The sequence below is a fragment of the Amblyraja radiata genome, chromosome 29, assembly GCF_010909765.2.
Source record: "Amblyraja radiata isolate CabotCenter1 chromosome 29, sAmbRad1.1.pri, whole genome shotgun sequence".
NCBI classification, from domain to species: Eukaryota; Metazoa; Chordata; class Chondrichthyes; order Rajiformes; family Rajidae; genus Amblyraja; species Amblyraja radiata.
The window spans coordinates 33,396,562-33,417,499 of record NC_045984.1 but is presented as its reverse complement, the minus strand read 5'-3'; the positions used below and the strand labels follow the sequence as shown (position 1 = coordinate 33,417,499).

General features: G+C 46.8%; 1 protein-coding gene across 2 annotated transcripts in view; it reads left to right on the top strand.

Annotated features, from left to right (window-relative positions):
- The window catches only part of tnfaip8l1 (TNF alpha induced protein 8 like 1), a 39,721-nt gene that overhangs the window by 3,010 nt on the left and 15,773 nt on the right, over nt 1-20,938 (top strand). The window contains exon 1 of one of the 2 annotated variants that reach the window (XM_033047262.1): nt 14,883-15,100. The exons of the other annotated variant lie outside the window; for it this stretch is intronic. Within the exon in view, the coding sequence (XP_032903153.1) occupies nt 15,073-15,100 (28 nt within the window). The 5' untranslated portion in view covers nt 14,883-15,072. Of the gene's footprint in view, nt 1-14,882; nt 15,101-20,938 lie in introns of those variants that run through there. 2 annotated transcript variants of the gene reach the window in all.

Genomic DNA, 20,938 nt, shown 5'->3' with positions numbered 1-20,938 from the left:
AGCGGTTTGCAATCGTGAACTAAGCTAGCTCCTTGGTTTCCGTGGCTGGCGACATTTCACTCTGACTCAGTGCAGTGGAATTTGTAATCAATGTGTCACTCCCACCTTTGTCCAGGGGCACCGGTGCTGCTTTGAAGATAATGTCCTCTCCTGTTCTCCTATCAGTATGGGAACCTGGCACATGTGCTGAAAGCCAGCTCCATAATGAAGGACTAGGTCTCTGTTTGCCTGTCGGGCCACTCCCTTTGCGATTGTTGCTTTGTGACATGGACTCTTGCATCTAAATGGAGTAGCAGGTGGAGATACAGGTTACTAATAAACTCCAAAGGTTCCCATTGTTCATTCCCATCATTCCCATCCCTGGGAAAACCTTCTGATGCTACTGCCTGCTTTCCATCTATAAGTGTGGACAAAGACAGAGACTTTGTCATTAAGATAGACACAAAATGCTGGAGTATTTCAACGGGACAGGCAGCATCTGTGGAGAGAAGGAATCGGTGACGTTTTGGGTCAACATCAGTCTGAAGAAGGGTCTTAAACTGTTGCCCCTGGTTCTGGACTCCCCCAACATTGAGAACATGTTTCCTGCCTCTAGCAAGTCCAAGCCCTTAACAATCTTAATAAGATCAAATGGAACAAGTTGTCCTACAACTATAGGCTGTGCACGCCATATGCAAGAAGAAGAATGCCTTTCGTTATGAAGGATTCCAAAGCCAACATCTGCCTTTGTGAATGTTTCAACTGCTTCCCTGTGTCATACCTGTCTGTTGGATAATTTCCAATGAAACAGAGTATTTAGTGAAGATTTGCAAAGACTGTTTAGCACGACTGCCATCTGGAAACTCTCCATATTTCCTCCCCTCCATCGCTGCCTTTTGCTGTACAATGACTCCTCAAGTGTCCTGTGGAGTTTATTCCCATGGATTCTCAAGGGTACATCTCTCCGGACTTCCTAACGATATTTAACTGGGTGTAGGGAGGCCTTTAGGATTTCTCCCTGTAGAGTGACACAGTGTGGAAACAGGCCCTTCAGCCCAACTTGCCCACACCGGCCAACATGTCCCAGCTACACTTGTCCCACCTGCCTGTGTTTGCTCCATATCCCTCCAAACCTGTCCTATCCATGTACCTGTCTAACTGTTTCTTAATCTTTGGGATAGTCCCAGCCTCAACTACCTCCTCTGGCAGTTTATTCCATACACCCCCCACATGCTACTGTGTGAAAATGTCACCCCTCTGAAACCCTTCTTCAGATTCTCCCAAACATCACCTATTCCTTTTTTCCAGAGATGCTGTCTGACCTGCTGACTTAGTCCAGTTTTTTGTGTCTATCTTAGACTTACTAGAGTGTTTACTTTGTACTTCATCTAAGACTGTGCCACGTATTGTAATACTTTACTGAACTCTATGCAAAAATGGAATTGAATTTAAACCAGTATCTGCACTTCCTTCCTGCACAAATGAGCTAAAGTGGGTGAGGGTCTGTTTGACCTGTGTTGGCATGTTCTACAATGTGTCACATTCCACACAGTTCTGGTCCTAATTATGAACAGTACAGGAACATGCTACTGGCATTGTCATTAAACCAGCCTATGTATTCTGTGCACAGGAAGCAGGAGCTAATAAATCAGTGTACAAGTTGATTGTAAAGTGGATATCCACATCTGCTGTTTCAACATAACCTGGCTGTTCAATTGTCAATGGCTTCAATCTAGCGATATGCAAAACACATCCTGTTAGAGGACATGTTAAGATGCCTGGGGCTGTCGGACTGTAACAAAGATAAAGGTATTACAATCGAATAGACAATAGGTGCAGGAGTAGGCCATTGGGCCCTTCGAGCCAGCACTGCCATTCAATGTGATCATGGCTGATCATCCACAATCAGTACCCCGTTCCTGCCTTCTCCCCATATCCCCTGACCGCCATCTTTAAGAGCCCTATCTAGCTCTCTCTTGAAAGTATCCAGAGAACCGGCCTCCACCACCCTCTGAGGCAGAGAATTCCACAGTCTCACAACTCTCTGTGAGAAAAAATGTTTCCTCGTCTCTGTTCTAAATGGCTTACTCCTTATTCTTAAACTGTGGCCCCTGGTTCTGTACTCCCCCAACATCAGGAACTTTTCCTGCCTCTAGCGTGTCCAAACCCTTAACAATCTTATGTGTTTCAATAAGATACCCTCTCATCCTTCTAAACTCCAGAGTGTACAAGCCCAGCCGCTCCATTCTCTCAGCATATGACAGTCCCGCCATCCCGGGAATTAACCTTGTAAACCTATGCTGCACTCCCTCAACAGCAAGAATGTCCTTCCTCAAATTAGGGGACCAAAACTGCACACAATACTCCAGGTGTGGTCTCACTAGGGCCCTGTACAACTGCAATTACGCTTTTTAAAGCGTAAATAACTCATGGATTTGATTAGTACGGGTGTCAGGGGTTATGGGGAACAGGCAGGAGAATGGGATTAGGAGGCAGAGATAGATCAGCCATGATTGAATGGTGGAGTAGACTTGATGGGCCGAATGGCCTAATTTTGCTCCTGGAGTTATGATTTGATAGAGATGTTTTGAATATTTTTTTTGAATAATTTGATAGATTAAGTAGAAGGAAACTTTGAATTTCCACAAATTTAAAATTGTGTAAGATTTAAAATTTAATAAACAAGAGATCACTTTACACATTAGTGTGAAAACGCACACCTCCACATTCTTCCCAGTTGTTATCAGGCAACTGAACCATCCTACCCCAACCAGAGAGCAGTGCTGAACTACTATCAACCTCACCGGTGACCCTCGGACTATCCTTGATCGGACATTGCTGGCTTTACCTTGCACTAAACGTTATTCCCTTATCATGTACCTGTACACTGTAAACGGCTCGATTGTAATCATGTATTGTCTTTCGTAGACAAAAGTGCTGGAGAAACTCAGCGGGTGCGGCAGCATCTATGGAGCGAAGGAAATAGGCAACGTTTCGGCCCGAAACCCTTCCGGGTTTCGGCCCGAAACGTTGCCTATTTCCTTCAGGGTTTCGGCCCGAAACGTCGCCTATTCCTTCGCTCCATAGATGCTGCTGCACCCGCTGAGTTTCTCCAACACTTTTGTCTACCTTCGATTTTCCCGCAGCTGCAGTTCCTTCTTAAAAACAATGTGTTGTCTTTCCGCTGGCTGGTTAGCACGCAACAAAAGCTTTTCACTGTAACTCAGTACACGCAACAATAAACTAATGAATTGTTATAGGTTCAGAATTGCATTGTCAGTTTAATGATTGCTGCCTGTGGCGTTTGATCACTCTACTACCTTCCTTGAGGAAGAAGGAAGTTTGAGCAAGACTGGGGTGTGTGGTTAAACCTCATAGATGATCCAAGCGAATGCAGACGGGTTGGGCCAAGGGCGATGGTTGTGTGTGTGACAGTTTCACTGTAACATGACACGGTGAGTTCAGACCCCAGTGTTGACATTGGCTATCAGGTGCTGTAGATTCCAGTTCGCCTGGGTACTTGAGTTAATAAAAACAAGTAAATTGTCCACTAAACGGTGAGAAATGTACATTTTTCTGAACAAGCAGGAAAGCCTCGAAAACAAAATCACACACCCTACACTTTACAAACCAGTGATGTTGCCTAGAAAGTGTTACCAGAAAAAAAAGTATAGATTTCCCCTTATCTAATGCCCTTGCCATGTCATTAATAGTGACAATAAGTTGTGTTTCCATAGAATGTTTTGCTCTGAAGCCATGTTGTGAGTTCACCAGTATCCCATTCTTTTCGAAACGGCCCATTAAGGATAAGGGGGAAATCTTTTAGGACCGAGATGAGAAAAACATTTTTCACAGAGAGAGTGGTGAATCTGTGGAATTCTCTGCCACAGAAGGTAGTTGAGGCCACAGTTCATTGGCTATATTTAAGAGGGAATTAGGTGTGTCCCTTGTGGCTAAAGGGATCAGGGGGCATGGAGAGAAGGCAGGTACAGGATACTGAGTTGGATGATCAGCCATGATCATATTGAATGGCGGTGCAGGCTCGAAGGGCCGAATGGCCTACTCCTGCACCTATTTTCTATGTTTCTATGATGTGAGAGTGTCTGATGTGTTCCATGATCTTACATGTAACACTGGTCAGTGATTGCAAGATTTAAACCACTTACCAATTATCTATATCCTTTTCTAAATTACTAATGATACATTAACATATATTTTAACTTGATCACAAAATACACGATTGCATTTGCATTTTAATTTGTGTTCCTATTTTCGGAGTGGCGGCGCGGCCCTGGCTGCAGCGGCTCTCCGGCAGTCCTGTTTGTTTTGTGTTTTTTTGTGCTGTTTATTTCGTTTTTGGTTAGTCTAGTTTTGGTTTTTAGTTTGTGTTTGGGGGGGGGGGGGGGTTGAAACGGGGCTTGCTGTCTCTCCCTGCGGGGGAATGCAACTTTTTTGTCGTATTCCCCTTCTCTGCCTCCGTCTGCGCTGAGGCCTAATGGCGGAGCTGGCGACCTCGAGGCTCAGGAGGCAGAGCCCGCCAGGACTCGCCCTGAGCTCGCTCCCGTGAGGGCAGCCCGGCTCGGGGCTGGTACAGGGCTTCCGTGAGGGGCTGTGACGCTCCCGGGAGGGCGGCCTGGCCCGAGGAAGGAACGGTGCTCCCGTCGGAGTGGCCGAGCTCGGGGAGGTATGGCGTTCCCAGCCCGAGGGAGGAGCAGCGCCCATGTCGGGGCGGCCCAGCCCGAGGGAGGTACGGCGCCCATGTCGGGGCGGCCCAGCCCGAGGGAGGAGCGGTGCCCATGTCGGGGCGGCCCGGCCCGGGGAGAAGCGACGCCCATGTCGGGGTGGCCCAGCCTGAGGGAGGCACGGTGCCCATGTCGGGGCGGCCCAGCCCGAGGCTGAAGACGGCACGATACTCACGTGAGGGTGGCTGGGACGGTGTTCTGGCGGTGGTGGCCTGAGTCCGGGGTTCGGCCGCGGGGCCAGCGGCTGCGTGAGCAGGACTGGTGGGCGGCAGCTTCGACCACCCCGGGGCGCGGTGATTGAGCCGCGGGACAGTTTTTAACATCGCCCGGTGGGGGATCGCCTCAGCGCAGAGGGAGAAGAGGAGGGAAGAGACTGCAGACCTAAAGACTTTTGCCTCCATCACAGTGAGGAGGTGCTGGGTGGACTCACTGTGGTGGATGTTAATATGTGTTTATTGTTGTTTTTTATTGTATTGTATTGTATGTATGACTGCTGCAATTTCGTTCAGACTTCGGTCTGAATGACAATAAAGCCTATCTAATCTAATCTAATCTATTTTGTTGTGTTGTGTTGTGTTGTGATCTTGCCATAATTCCTGTGCAGAAGGATGTTAATTTTGTTTAAGAAGGAACTGCAGATGCTGGAAAATCGAAGGTGGACAAAAATGCTGGGGAAACTCAGCGGGTGAGGCAGCGTCTATGGAGCGAAGGAAATAGGCAACGTTTCGGGCCGAAACCCTTGCGGGTTTCGACCCGAAACGTTGCCTATTTCCTTCTCTCCATAGATGCTGCCTCACCCGATGTTAGTTTTGTGGCTGGTTTTATCTACTGGCTGTGCGGTCTGATAAATCACTGACAAGGTTTCGGTCTGAGGTTCAAATGCCTGGTCATGTATTTATTCTGGAGCCAGCAAATGAACCAGTTAATGTTTCCAGGTAATTATTAACCATTATACATCTCGTGTTCAAAAAGGGTATTGTGTGTTGAAGGTGTATGGACATTGAGTTTTATGGAGCGCACTAACAATTTTTAATTTGAGTAAATTTATCCGCAACATTTCCTACATCTGAAGAAGGGTCTCGACCTGAAACGTCGCCTATTCCTTCGCTCCATAGATGCTGCCTCACCCGCTGAGTTTCTCCAGCATTTTTGTCCACCTTCAATTTTTCCCACATCTGCAGTTCTTTCTTAAACACTCTGTTATTATTCTTTTCCTTTGTTCATTGTGTCCAATTTGGGCTGAATTGCAGTTTCACCGCCTTTGTTGCCCAGTGCTGTGTCCAACCCGTGACTAATTTGCTGTAATTGTTGAGGGAATGTTGGCCTGAGACAAGAAGGCAAAGGCTTTGTACGAACAGGGATACCAGCTGCCTCGACCGGCCCCGTGCGTTGACAATAATCCCAGCACAATTCTGAACTCGCTGATGTAAGAGGAATGCAGATGTTTTAGAACAGCGGGTGAAAGGTGCAAGCGCCCACCCACACAATTGACAATCCTAATCGACCATTGAACGTAAAACAGCACACTGTGGAAACTGGCCGACCAGCCCACACTACCTACACTCACCTGCAACATTTACCTGAACATGGTCTGCATCCCTCAATCCTGTCTATTTAGTTTAGCTTAGAGATATGGTGCGGAAACAGGCCCTTCGGCCCACCGAGTCCACGCTGACCAGCGTTCTTATAGAAACTTACAAAATTCTTCAGGGGTTGGACAGGCTAGATGCAGGAAGATTGTTCCCAATGTTGGGGAAGTCCAGAACAAGGGGTCACAGTTTAAGGATAAGGGGGAAAGTCTTTTAGGACCGAGATGAGGAAAACATTTTTCACACAGAGAGTGGTGAATCTCTGGAATTCTCTGCCACAGAAGGTAGTTGAGGCCAGTTCATTGGCTATATTTAAGAGGGAGTTAGATGTGGCCCTTGTGGCTAAAGGGATCAGGGGGTATGGAGAGAAGGCAGGTACAGGATACTGAGTTGGATGATCAGCCATGATCATATTGAATGGCGGTGAAGGGCCAAATGGCCTACTCCTGCACCTATTGTCTATGTTTCTATCCCCACACATCAACACTATCCCATTACATTTACACCAAGCCCGATTAACCTACAAACCGGTATGTTCCCTCTCCATGGACACGCAGGCACGGACGTTGGCCCGGCAAAGTGGCAGGGAGTCAACTACCCGCTGCCTGGACCAGCGAATGGCCATCTTGGCCAGGCCCAGGAGCAGACGGACAGGGAGATCTCCCCCCCCCCCCGACCTTCCCCCCTCCCGACCTTCCCCCCTCCCGACCTTCCCCCCTCTGTACCCGGTGCCCAAACACAGTGGGAGCGGGGGATGGGAATGTGACAAACATACGTCAGACAAGAGGGACCTTCGTTAGTTTAGTGTAGTTGGTCTCTCTTTTGTACCAGCGTGAGATCATTTGGTGATATCGTTCATTCCACTGTTGTTATTCTATTAGGTCTAGAATATTCAGACAGGCAGCATCCTCTGGAGAGATGGAACGGGTGAGGTTTCGGGTCTGGACCCTTCTTCAGGCTTCAGAGATGTTGGGACGGGTACCTCTGGCCATAGCTCCATACTCCTTCATGTGTAGGTATCTGGACAGAAAGTTAATCAGTACTAGGAGCAGAATTAGTCCATTCGGCCCATCGAGTCTACTCCGCCATTCAATCATGGCTGATCTATCTCTCCCTCTCAACCCCATTCTCCTGCCTTCTCCCCATAACTGACACCCGTACTAATCAAGAATCTATCTATCTCTGCCTTAAAAATATCCACTGACTTGGCCTCCACAGCCGTCTGTGGCAAAGAATTCCACAGATTCACCAGCCTCTGACTAAAGAAATTCCTCCTCATCTCCATTCTGAAGGAATAGCTTTTCATCGTGAGGCTGTGCAAACATCCTCTCTATCCAGCCCTTCTGTCTGCTAACAGACAATGTTACAAACACTCAGTGGGTCAGGCAGCATCTGTGGATAGAGGAACAAGTTAAAAATTGAGGTCAAAGTACCCAATGCGTTAAAGAAGGAACTGCAGATGCTGGAAAATCGAAGGTAAACAAAAATGCTGGAGAAACTCAGCGGGTGCAGCAGCATCTATGGAGCGAAGGAGATAGGCAACGTTTCGGGCCGAAACCCTTCTTCAGACTAAACATACCCAATGCCTTGGCTTCCACCACCATTGTTGTAGAGAGATGTAGAACAAATGAAAGATATAGAACAATATCTCCCTATTACATCTCTCTATCTCTCGTTTCCCTTTCCCCTGACTCTCAGTCTAAAGAAGGGTCTCGACCCGAAACATCACATGTACCTTTTGTCCAGAGATGCTGCCTGACCCGCTGAGTTACTCCAGCTTTGTGTGTGTGTGTGTCTATCTCCGGTTTAATCCAGCATCTGCAGTTGCTTCCTACAAACTCTGACATGGAGTTGTGTGGGACCCAGTAGCTAGCGTCCACACTGTAATGAGCATGGTCAGGAAGGATTCCTGCTGGTGTGTGACTGTTGTGCAGGAGGCCAGGGGCAGCACTAAAGAGGTTTGCAGTGGGAATGCTGCCTTGTGCAGGGGACCCAGGAGACGAGAGCAGGAAACGCTCACATTCCTCTTCTGCTGCTGTGGGCAACGGTCATCGGCAACCTTCCCGGCCGGCCAGCCAGCACTGTGCCGCTGGGCAGCGCGGAAACATCCAAAAATATAGCATTTTATTTTTAGGTCTCCTTACAATTTGTCACACTTTGTTCACGTTTCAGTTTAGTTTATTGTCACGTGTACCGAGGTACGGTGAAAAGCTTTTTGTTGCGCGCTAACCAGTCAGCGGAAAGACAATACATGATTACAATTGAGCCGTCCACGGTGTACAGACACAGGATAAAGGGAATGATGTTTAATGCAAGGGAAAGTCCAATAAAGTTCTATTTTTGAAATAGTCGTACACCAGAAAACCCAATACAATACTGATTGTTTAAGAAGGAACTGCAGATGCTGGAAAATCGAAGGTAGACAAAAATGCTGGAGAAACTCAGCGGGTGAGGAAGTATCTATGGATTGATACTTTTGTAGCACCAGGAAGTTGATCTGAATTAAAGCAGAAGCAAATAATTAATAGACGGGGGCAGCCTCCTGCACGTGGGTCAAAGGCAGGAATTGCTGGCAGTTCTGTGATAACCCCAACATCACTTTGTGAAGCAATGGGAATTCTGTAAAATCTCACCCAGAGAGTTGTGAATCTGTGGAATTCTCTTTTAGATTGAGCTCTTGGGGCTAACGGAATCAAGGGATATGGGGAAAAAGCAGGAACGGGGTACTGATTCTGGAGGATCAGCCATGATCATATTGAATGGCGGTGCTGGCTTGAAGGGCCGAATGGCCTCTACTCCTGCACTTATTTTCTATGTATGAAATTGGGCAATGCCTAATTTTTTTTTAAACAAAAGAAAAACTAAACTAAACTAATGATCTTCTGCATTTTCGAGTGGAAGGGGTTCCCACCAAGCAGCACCTCTCTCTCTGCCAAGTGTTTGTGTGGCATTACAACCATCATATTGATTCTAAAAGAACGTTTGATGCCATCTGTAGACCTGTTGCATGTAGGCCAAGGCAGCATTTAGTTGAGGGGATAAGCTTGTACACATCTACGACTTGCCTCTGTCAGCTGCTTGGCATTCTGCAGCCATTTTTATCCTTGCATATCTCACGACCGAGTAGAGCCTTTGGTCTTTCCCAACCACAATAACGTTGTCTACAGGGGGTCAGTCCTTGGCTGATTCTACAAGTTTGTTGCAAGGTGCGAGAGAGCCTTTCTTTGTGGAGTTTGCATGTTCTCCCGGGGATGCCATGGCTACTGCAGTTTCTTCCCACATAGCAAATAGGTGCGGGTTGGCAGGTAAATTGGCCACTGTAAATTGCCGCTAGAGTGCACATTGGTGGTCGTATCTGGGGCAGTTGCCAGGCAGTTTCATTGTCCCACTGTACGAGCTAATTCAAGAGCTCTCCCAAGTTTAAAAAGAAATCGAACTTGTGGTAAGTACGCAGAATGTATGTAGTGGGTATGTCGGAGCTCGGGGAAGTTTCTTAGCGGCTCGTAACGCTAACGGCAGGTACTCGGGAAACGCGGTAAGCTCGTGAAGTTTTTTCAACATGTTGAAAAATGTCCACGAGAGCCCCGAGTACCTACGAGCGGCCATTACCGTAAATCTCCGAGTTCGAATCGGGGGAAACTCGGGAGTTAATTCAAGGAACTCTTGAATTAGCTCGTACAGTGGGACAGGCCCCACCATCGGTACTGACCTCCCATCTACCTCATTGGAGACCCGCGGACTATCTTTAATTGGACTTTACTGGACTTTATCTCGCACTAAACGTTATTCCCTTTATCCTGTGGACGGCTCGATTGTAATCATGCATAATCTTTCCTTTGACTGGATAGCACGCAACAAAACAGCTTTTCACTGTACCTCGGTACACGTGACATTAAAATAAACTGAACTACAGTGGAGAGAATAAAAGAAATGGGATTAATGTGGATGGGTTGTCAATGGTCAGTACAGACTCAGTGGGCCGAAGGGCCTGTTTCTGCTGTACCTCCCTGTTATTCTTCACCTGTTGCTCCTTAACATTGGACCACAGGCAGGCTTTTACTGCCACAGGCAGGCAGTACCGTGAGCATATTTGGGCCCCGTATCTGAGGAAGGATGTGCTGGCTCTGGAGAGGGTCCAGAGGAGGTTTATAAGAATGATCCCAGGAATGAGTAGGTTAGCATATGATGAGCGTTTGTCGGCACTGGGCCTGTACTCGCTGGAGTTTAGAAGGTTGAGGGGGACCTCATTGAAACTTACAGAATAATGAAAGGCATAGATAGAGTGGATGTGGAGAGGATGTTTTAGAAAGGAGGAGAGGAGGAACCTCTTTAGTCAGAGATTAGTTAATCTGTGGAACTCATTGCCACAGAGGGCTGTGGAGGCCAAGTCTGTGGATATTTTTATGTCAGAGATTGACAGATTCTTGATTAGTGCGGGTATCAAGGGATACAAGGAGAAGGCAGGAAAATATCATTAGGAGGCAGATATCCGCTTTGATATAACGGCAGAATAGACTCGATGGGCCGAATGGCCTAATTCTACACCTATCACTTATGAACCAGTGAATTTTGGAAGTGAAGTATGACACAATGAGCAGATGCCGTACACATTGTACTGTGGATGTCCCTTTAAGGCTGGGTGGATGAGTTCAGAACCATTAGGCTCAGATCAATAGATTAGTTTCCTCTGAAACACAAGCAGCAAAGAGTTGCAGCCACACTGGTGTGGGAACCTTGCAAGTGAAAGTCTCAATCTTTACGGGAATTGTTACAAATAGCATTAGGGTGACAAACATCACTGTTTTAATATCATGAAGATGCAGTAATGCAATGTTTAGATCAACGCCAGGTTGCAAAGTGACCCTCGCATCTTGCATACCCGTCTCTAGGTTAGTCTGCACACTCTGATTTGTTCCATTCTTCAGCTGATATCCAGTGCTGGAAAACCCTCACGTTTCCCGCTGCCAGTTATGGGGAATGACCGAGGGTGTTTAGTGGGAACAATGTTGATAACTTCATCCAACTCCAGTCCTTCACTACCCGCCCCCTCACCAATGGTTGGTGATACAAGATCTTCCCCAGTCCCCTCACCCCAACCATGGCCGACACGGCAGAATCATTTGAAGGATGCAACTAGAGGAGCGGATAAGGGGGAACGAGTGGATATTTTGTATTTGGATTTATGGAAAACTTTTATTAAGGTTACACAGGATCGGAACGGTGGCGCAGCGGTAGAGTTGCTGCCTCACAGCGCTAGAGACCACAGTTCGATCCTGTCCACGGGCGCTGTCTGTACGGAGTTTGTACCTTCTCCCCGTGACCTGTGTGGGTTTTCTCTGGGTGCTCTGGTTTCCTCCCACACTCCAAAGACGTACAGGTTTGTAGGTTAATTGGCTTCTGTAAATTGTCCCCAGTGTGTGTAGGATAGTGTTAGCGCGCGGGGGATCTTTGGTCGGTGTGGACTCGGTGGGCTGAGGGGCCTGTTTCCGCACAGTATCTCCAAACTAGAGGTTAACATGTGACGCCATTGCACATGGCATTGTGAGTGAGGGCTGATGGTGATTGTCTGGGAACAGAATAAAATAAAATGGGTCTTTTACTGAGGGGCAGGCAATGACTCTGGGATTAGTGTCGGCTCCCCAGATATTCACTACACAGATTAATTGGTGGAAGTTATATGTAATATCAAATTTACAGATGACACAAAGCTGGGGGGGGGGGTGGAAGTGGAAGAAGTCGGGAAGGCTGGAAGCAGCAGATGAGCTTCAAGCTAATTTGGACAGATCGCGGGAGTGGGCAGATTAATGGCAGGGACAGTATAATGTGGAGAGATTGTGGTTGGCTAACTGATAAAGCTGATTATTATCTGAATGGGAAAGGAGGAGGTGGTTCCACAAGAGATGCGTGTCCTTGTGTGCCAGTCACTGAAGGAAGTCGTAGTCAGAGTAGTGTACAGCACATATACAGGCCCTTCAGCCCGTTACGCTGAGTGCTGGCTATCTAACACCCAATTTAGACCAACCATATTTAACTTTCCCTCCATTGCTATCAACTTGCCCCCGATTTCCCCGCTCATCTACACACTAGGGGCCAGTAAATCTACCAACATGTGCGTCTTTGGGATGTGATACAGGGCGCCAATGCAAACCCTCCCCGGCCACAGAGATAACATGAAAACTCCACACAGAGAGCACCGGAGATGAGGATAGAAGTTGGATCAGCGGAGGTGTGAAGCTGTTACCAGCTGCACCACTGTGCTACCCTTAAACACTGGTGGGGAGAGGTGAGTTAGGAAGAGAATGGTTTGCTGGGCTTTGTAAGGAGTGAATTTGAGTAATGGAAGAGGAATGTTATGCTGCAATTGTCCATGCCTCAGTGATTCTGTACTTTGTGTGAAGTTTTTAATCTCCTGATCTGAGTAAGAATGTTTTTGTTGGAGTTGGAATACAGCAAAGCCCAATCTAGGGATGGCTGCGATTAGTTTCATTATTTCAGTTTAGCGATACAGGATCGCAGAAACAGGCCCTTCGTCCCACCGAGTCCATGCCGACCAGCGATCCCCGCACACTAAAGACGTACTTATACCAGGCCAATTAACCTACAAACCTGTGGGTCTGGAATGTGGGAGAAAACCGGAGCACCCGGAGAAAACCCACGCGGGTCACGCACGGCTTGGTTTAAGTCGGCACGTGTAGTCAGGAACAGACCCGGGTCTCTGGCGCTGTGAGGCAGCAACTCTACCGCTGAGCCACCGTGACGCTCAAAATAGCTTGATGTATGAAAAGATATTGGATCAGTCGGCTAGTATTCACTGGAAGAACCAGAGTGCATTCCATAGACACGACTGAACAAGTTATGTTCCCAATGGTAGGGAGGTCTCAGACCATAGGGGTCAGTCCAGGGATAGGAGTGAGTTTAGGAGTGAGATGAGGAAATGGTCCTTCTGGATCTGTGGAACTTTCTCAGCACAGAATGTAGTGGAAGTCAGATTGTTACATAATTCAGAAAAGTAAGCTAGCGTTCTTGATTCTTGATCAGTGAGGGTGTCAGGGGTTATGGGGAGAAGGCAGGAGAATGGGGTTAGGAGGGAGAGATAGATTAGCCAGGATTGAATGGCGGAGTAGACTTGATGGGCCGAATGGCCTAATTCTAGCATTGTTACATAATTTTGAGATTTTAAAAATCAAGTCTGCAATTTATCCCATCAGATAAAGCATAAAAAGAAGTTTAATTTGACACCTAATTCACTTTCATATCTTCAGTATAAAAAAGGTTATGGCCATTTTCATACTTGGAAATTAGCATCTTGTTCCCTATTGATTTTCCATTGACTTAACACAAAAGCTGTGATCGAGGACAGTCAAATGGCCATAACTTTCTTAAAAATTAAGAGAACGGAAAGAAATGTTCAGTTATTATAGATTGAAGCATTCTGAAACAAATATGAACCAATCTTACTTGAATGACCTGAAATTAAAGCATATAATTAGTTAGTTACCTAATTGTAGCTAATTACAAAATTCAATTACTAGATTTAAACATCATCCATTTCTTAAGAATAGATTAACATTTTTAAATAGCCTACGTGTCCAAATAACATTCACACAAGAATTCACAATATAACATGATCTATAAATCTCATTGTCATGAATTTATAGGCCAAATGGAAGGAATTTAATGTTTAATTCCCGTAAATTAATGGCCATTTTAATCATCTTGCGAGTGGGTTTTTGTGGAACGCGATCGATTGGAACGTTGCGGTTGCAGTGAATTTGAACCCCATATCGGCAGGAAAAACACTGCCGGTTCGTATGGGGCCGTAATCACATTTTCGTCAAGGATATTTTGATTAAAGTCATCCTAAGAAGCAAGTTTATATGTAAAAATTACGACTTACCCCGTGTTTTGTCCCCTACGTGAGATCCGTCCCATTGAAGGCGTTAGAGGTCGCTTTTTTATTTTACTCCAGCGATTAAATTGTCCCGCGATTTTTTTTAAAAACTTCAGAGAACGGAAGTCGGAACGATTTTTCTGCATCAGCTGGCAGCCCGAGAAAATATATCTCGGACAGGCAGGAGAGAACTGCATTTTTATCCCCCCCCCCCTCAAAAGCACCAAAGTCGAGCACACGGCCAGTGGCAGAACTGCAGCGCCGCTGAAGGTAAGTATTGTAACATACCTACTAATTCTACTCCTATTCCTTTTGACCTTGTGATGTTTCCACTAGTGGGAGAATCTAGGACCAGAGGTCGTAGCCTCAGAATTAAAGGGGGTTCCTTTAGGAAGGAGATGAGGAGGAAGTTCTTTAGTCACTTACGAACTTATGATCAGTAAGTTCCCTCAGTATCACTTGTGGCCATCATCGAGTGAGCGAGTACTGTTTCCTTCTGTTCTCTCCGTGACTTGCAGTGCTGGTAAAAAGCAGAACTTGCAATGAATAGTTTGTGACATTAGCGTGCCTGGATTTGTATTCAAATTTTTCACCCTCCCTTAGGAGTGGTGATGGTTTCAGAGCGTCAAGAATGTCTGTCTGTCTGTCTGAGTCTAACGTCAGTAGGGAGGCGTGGCAGGTTTGGTCAGCGTGACAACTTCCAACTAAAATAATCCTCTCATCTATTCCACAAAGTGCCTTGACTGAAGCTGCTGAGAACACCAGTGTGGGCTGTACCTCAAGCATCTGGGGCTTGTATTGGTTGCCACTGGCCACTCTGTTGTCACTTAGTGAGACGGCCTCTTCATTTCACTGCCACTCGCTCCCGGCTATGGCGTTGGAACACGAGGTGGGGAAAGGTAAGGTGTGGCTCTGTTCCTGAATACTGGAGCTGGAACAACTCGTAAATACTGAAGGTAGACACAAAATGCTGGAGTAACTCAGCGGGACAGGCAGCATCTCTGGAGAGAAGGAATGGGTGACGTTTCGGGTCGAGACCCTTCTACAGACCTTAGTGCGACTTGTATTTGGTTTGTGGTTGTCAAGTCAACCGGTGACCGGTTTTAATAGTTAGATTTAGCTCTTAGGACAAAGAATATGGGGAGAAAGCAGGAATGGGGTACTGATTCTGGATGATCAGCCGTGATCATATTGAATGGTGGTGCTGGCTCGAAGGGCCGAATGGCCTACTCCTATTTACTATGTTTCTATGACCTGTGGGATAGAAAATACTGCGTTTTCACCTGCGTGAAATGTTTTTAATATGTTATATTTTTAATGTGTACCTTGTGTGTTGTGACTGTTGGCAGATCAACTTCCCTCGGGGATGAAGAAGGTTTTATCGTATTGTATTGTATAGCAAAGTTTTGCAATGACCAATCGTGAACCTGTCAAACAATAGTAACTAAACCCTGAGGCGCTCTGCTTTAATGGAATTAAAATGTGAAATAAAACCTGCATCTAAAAATATTATGAATGGAAATTTGGGGGTGGTGTGGGGGGGGGGGGGGAGAAGTGTCTTGTTTTTCTGTATTTTGTAAAATTTAGAGAGCATTTACTATCAACTCCCATAGTGACCAATGTTAGTGCCTACCTACAAGCTTGTAATCTGCATTCCATTACCTTGCAAACAAGTCTGAATTTGCTGGGGCAGCTTACACTCCAGCGGTATGAATATCAACTCTAACTGTAAGTAACCAATACTTTCCCTCCACCTCTCTCCATCCCTCCCCCTTCATAGTTCTCCGACTAGTTTGACTTTCCCCCTGATTAAATGTTGCTGCCTGTACGTCTCGTTGTCACCTTCCCCAGTGAACCATTCTCTCAGCTTCGTCCCCTTTACTCTCTCGTTTACACACCTTACCCTTCCATATCTCCATGTCTCCCTCTCCCCTGACTCTCAGTCTGAAGAAGGGTCTCGACCCGAAGCGTCACCCATTCCTGCTCTCCAGAGACGCTGCCCGTCCCGCAGAGTTACTCCAGCAGTTTGTGTCTGTCACAAGTCTTGAGTCTGGATCCAAAACTGGAGCAGTAAAGTGATGAGATAATGTGTGTACAAGTCGGGTCTTGATTTGCAGCTACAGAAGATCAGAGCAAGGTCGGGATCCGAAGGTTTTGCTGGGATGTAGAAGTTCCCAGGTCTTGTCATTGGTGGAGTAGTGAGGGGCGGAGGTAGAACAAACACTAAAGGCATCTGGCAGCCCTGTTATACCACCGACTGCCACTCGCTGTTGTAGAGCTGGGCTGTGAGGCAGCAAGATGCTGCTCCTACTAGAAGGGATAAAAATAGTGGGACACACTCAGGAACGGAGATAATATCTCTGCACAGAGCCCACCTGAGGTGCTGAGTATTTCATAGAGCATAGAACAGTACAGGTAGACAAAAGTGCTGGAGAAACTCAGCGGGTGCAGCAGCATCTATGGAGCGAAGGAAATAGGCAACGTTTCGGCCTGAAACCCTTCCGGGTTTCGGCCCGAAACGTTGCCTATTTCCTTCAGGGTTTCGGCCCGAAACGTTGCCTATTCCCTTCGCTCCATAGATGCTGCTGCACCCGCTGAGTTTCTCCAGCACTTTTGTCTACCTTTTCAATTTTCCAGCATCTGCAGTTCCTTCTTAAACATGGAACAGTACAGCACAGGTACAGGCCCTTCAGCCCACAATGTCTGTGCTGTGCCGAACATGATGCCAAAACCAACTCTGCCTGCCAGCACGTAATCCATCTCCCTCCATCCCCTGTACTCCATGAATCTATCCAAACCTCTCATAAACGCCACTATCATCAGCGCACAAACCTTCAAGACAGTTCTGGTTTAGTACAGTTTTAGAGATACAGCATGGAAACAGGCCCTTCGGCCCACCGAGTCCGTGCCGCCCAGCGATCACCCCCACACTAGTTCTATCCTACACACACTAGGCACGATTTACAGAAGTCAATTAACCTACAAACCCGCATGTCTTTGGAGTGTGGGAGGAAAACGGAGCACCCGGAGAAAACCCACGCGATCACAGGGAGAACATAGAAACTAGGTGCAGGAGTAGGCCATTCGGCCCTTCGAGCCTGCACCGCCATTCAATATGATCATGGCTGATCATCCAACTCAGTATCCTGTACCTGCCTTCTCTCCATACCCCCTGATCCCTTTAGCCACAAGGGCCACATCTAACTCCCTCTTTAATATAGCCAATGAACTGTGTGGCCTCAACTACCTTCTGCGGCAGAGAATTCCACAGATTCACCACTCTCTGTGTAAAAAATGTTTTTCTCATCTCAGTCCTAAAAGATTTCCCCTTTATCCTTAAACTGTGACCCCTTGTTCTGGACTTCCCCAACATCGGGAACAATCTTCCTGCAACGTACAAACTCCGTACAGACAGCACCCGTAGTCGGGATCGAACCGGATCTCTGGTGCTTTGAAGTTTTGATCCCAAGTTTTTGATATTTATAGAAAGGAATTGAAATGAGTTATGTTTGTAATTTTATTTAAAGGAAGCTGATTTTGCTCGGATTTAAAAACAAACTTTGTGGCACAGGATATTGAAACTGTGGATGACAATCTCACAATGCGTTGAAGGAAGGCCGTGGTCTGCAGTTTATATTAATCTAAGAGTGTGGTATTCATTATAGATCCTGTAGAACAGCACAGCACAGGAGCAGGCCCTTCGGCCCACAGTATTGGTGCCGTACATGATCCCAAGGTAAACTGATCTCTGCCTGCATGTATGATGCGGTACAATAGAACTTTATTTATCCCAGGAGGGATATTGATCTGCCAACAGTCATAAAACACACAATACATGAAACATGAAATTAAAGTGACGAGTGGAAAGGATTGGGGATGTGCAAAGATTGGGGAGGGGGAGGGGGGGGGGGCATCAGTCTACCCCACGACAGAAGGGGGAGGAGTTGTACAGTTGGATCTCCTGTGGCGTTCTGTGCTGCATCTTGGTGGAACCAGTCTGTTGCTGAAGGTGCTCCTCAGTGTGTCATGGAGAGGGTGAGCTGTATTGTCCAAGATGCTCTGCAGTTTGAGGAGTTTAGTGCTTACATTCATCTCCAAATATATTTAACATAGTTGGATGTGTTAATATAGAACGAGGTTAGTATAGGAGCGGCAGGTAAAGGAGTGAGCGCGGGTATTGGCTGCAGAATCTAACTCAGCAAATTGGTAAATTAGCTAATCAGTAAAATTAGTTACTGTGGTCGCGAGGTGACGCCTGTATGGCCGTGAGTAGTCGCCCAAAGAGTCATACGTTTCTTCTGGTTGAAAATTTTCGGCCATCTGCTGCGACTATGACGGGTGCCAGCAAGTCGCCGAAAAAATTGTGTTAGTGGGACAGGCCCTTTGAGCTCGCTTCCCATCAAAACAGGCTACAGAAATCTTCGCCTGCAATGACCAGAGTTGGTGCCGCATTGTTTAAGGCAAAGCAATGCCCAAGAAAAATGTTTGACTTGAAGATTTTCTTCAAAGTAAACATTTTGTTCCAATGAATATTTGTGGCAGAAGTGGTGTTTATGTTGGACACCAGTTGTGGTTTATGAGCTTGTGTTCCAGGAACCTCACCACTGTCAGTCTTTCATTCAGGGCAGGAGTTGGTCTAGAGGCGTGATTCAGTATTGAGTGCGAACACCTTCTCTCTGAGATTTGCCCATGTGCAGGTTGAATGGATTGGGTAGCAATCTTCCAATGTAAAGGTTGTGTTTTACTGCAGTTATTAAATTTCAACATATTCAAACATAATCTAACCGGTGGAGGCGGGTTCTCTGGATACTTTCAAGTGTGAGCTAGTTAGGGCTCTTGAAGATAGCGGAGTCAGGGGATATGGGGAGAAGGCAGGAACTGGGTACTGATTGGAGATGATCAGCCATGATCACATTGAATGGCAGTGCTGGCTTGAAGGGCCAAATGGCCTACTCCTGCACCTATTGTCTATTATTCTGGGCAGCACAGTGGTGCAGCGGTAGAGTTGCTGCCTTACAGGTGCCATCCTGACCACAGACGCTGTCTGTACAGAGTTTGCACGTTCTCCCCGTGACCTGTGTGGGATTTCTCCAGGATCTCCGGTTTCCTCCCACACTCCAAACAACTGTAGATTTGTAGGTTAACTAGCTTTGTGCCAATTGTCCATAGTGTATAGGATAGTGCTAGTGTATAGTTTGATCATTGGTCGGCACGGACTCGGTGGGCCGAAGGGCCTGTTTCCTTGCTGTATCTCTAAAATAAGCTATTGCATCACCTTTCAGAATTAAAGGGCGCTCTTTTAGAAAAGGAGGTGAGGAGGAACTTCTTTAGTCAGAGGGTAGTTAATCTGTGGAACTCATTGCCACAGAGGGCTGTGGAGGCCATGTCAGTGGATGTTTTTAAGGCAGAGATAGACAGATTCTTGATTAAAATGGGTGTCAGTGGCTATGGGGAGAAGGCAGGAAAATGGGATTAGGAGGCAGAGGTCAGCCATGATTGAATGGCGGAGTAGACTCGATGGGCCGAATGGCCTAATTCTACTCCTATAACTTGTGAACCGTGTTTGGCTAATCTGAAAGCGATTGGACTGGTATATCCCTGCTACCAATGACACATCACTCGGTCACAGACTCCATGGATTGAGTGACTTGCTCTTTCTGTTCATCTTCATCAATCAACAGCAATTTGTTCTCTCCCCCAGTGTCCTGTGTCATAAAAACTACTTCAGAATGTATTTTTATGCACAGTTTTCTCTCGGCTGACTTTCCCACAGCAGTGAGCTGGAAATTAATCTTTAATTCCTGGACAATCCAGGAGGGATGATGAGTGTTGCCAACCTAAGCAGCTGCTTAAAGGCTGGCTTTCAGTTTTTTAGTTTTAGTTTAGAGATACAGCGCGGAAACAAGCCGTCGGCCCAACGAGTCCGCACCGACCAGCGATCCCCGCACACTAACACTATCCTACACACACATTGGCAACAATATCCAGAGTCCAATTAACCTACAAACCTGCACGTCTTTGGAGTGTGGGAGGAAACCGGAGCACCCGGAGAAAACCCACACAGGTCACAGGGAGAACGTACAAACAGCAGCCGTACTCAGGATTGAACCCGGGTCTCTGGCGCTGTGAGGCAGCAGCTCTACCCGCTGCGCCACCGTGCCGCCCTGGTTTGTAGATGGTAGCCATGGGGTTCTGGACAGAAACCTTCAGAAACTAACGTTGACTGCGAAGCAGAACCATCCAGGGACAGTTCACGAGGGGGTGTCACTGAGGACAGGAGGAACATCTGTGTTGGGAGCCTTCTGTCCAGCACTTGGCTAAAACAATGGGAAGTTTAAAGCAGGTGTTTGTCACATCAGTTAACAATTGGTGAAAAGTTGGGAATTCTCTATAATAGTGGTAATCTGGTCAGCACGGACTCGGTGGGCCGAATGGCCAGTTTAGTTTAGAGATACAGTGCGGAAACAGGCCCTTCAGCCCACTGGGTCTGCACCGACCAGCGATCCCCACATATTAACACAAGCCTACCACACTAGGGACAATTTACACTTATACCAAGTATACAAGCCCAAGTCACTTAGCCTACATATCTGTACATCAGACAGCATCTATGGAGAACATGGATAGGTGACGTTTCACAGAGTGCTGGAGTAACTCAGCGGGTCAGGCAGCATCTGTGGAGAACATGGATAGGTGACGTTTCACAGATTGCTGGAGTAACACAGCGGGTCAGGCAG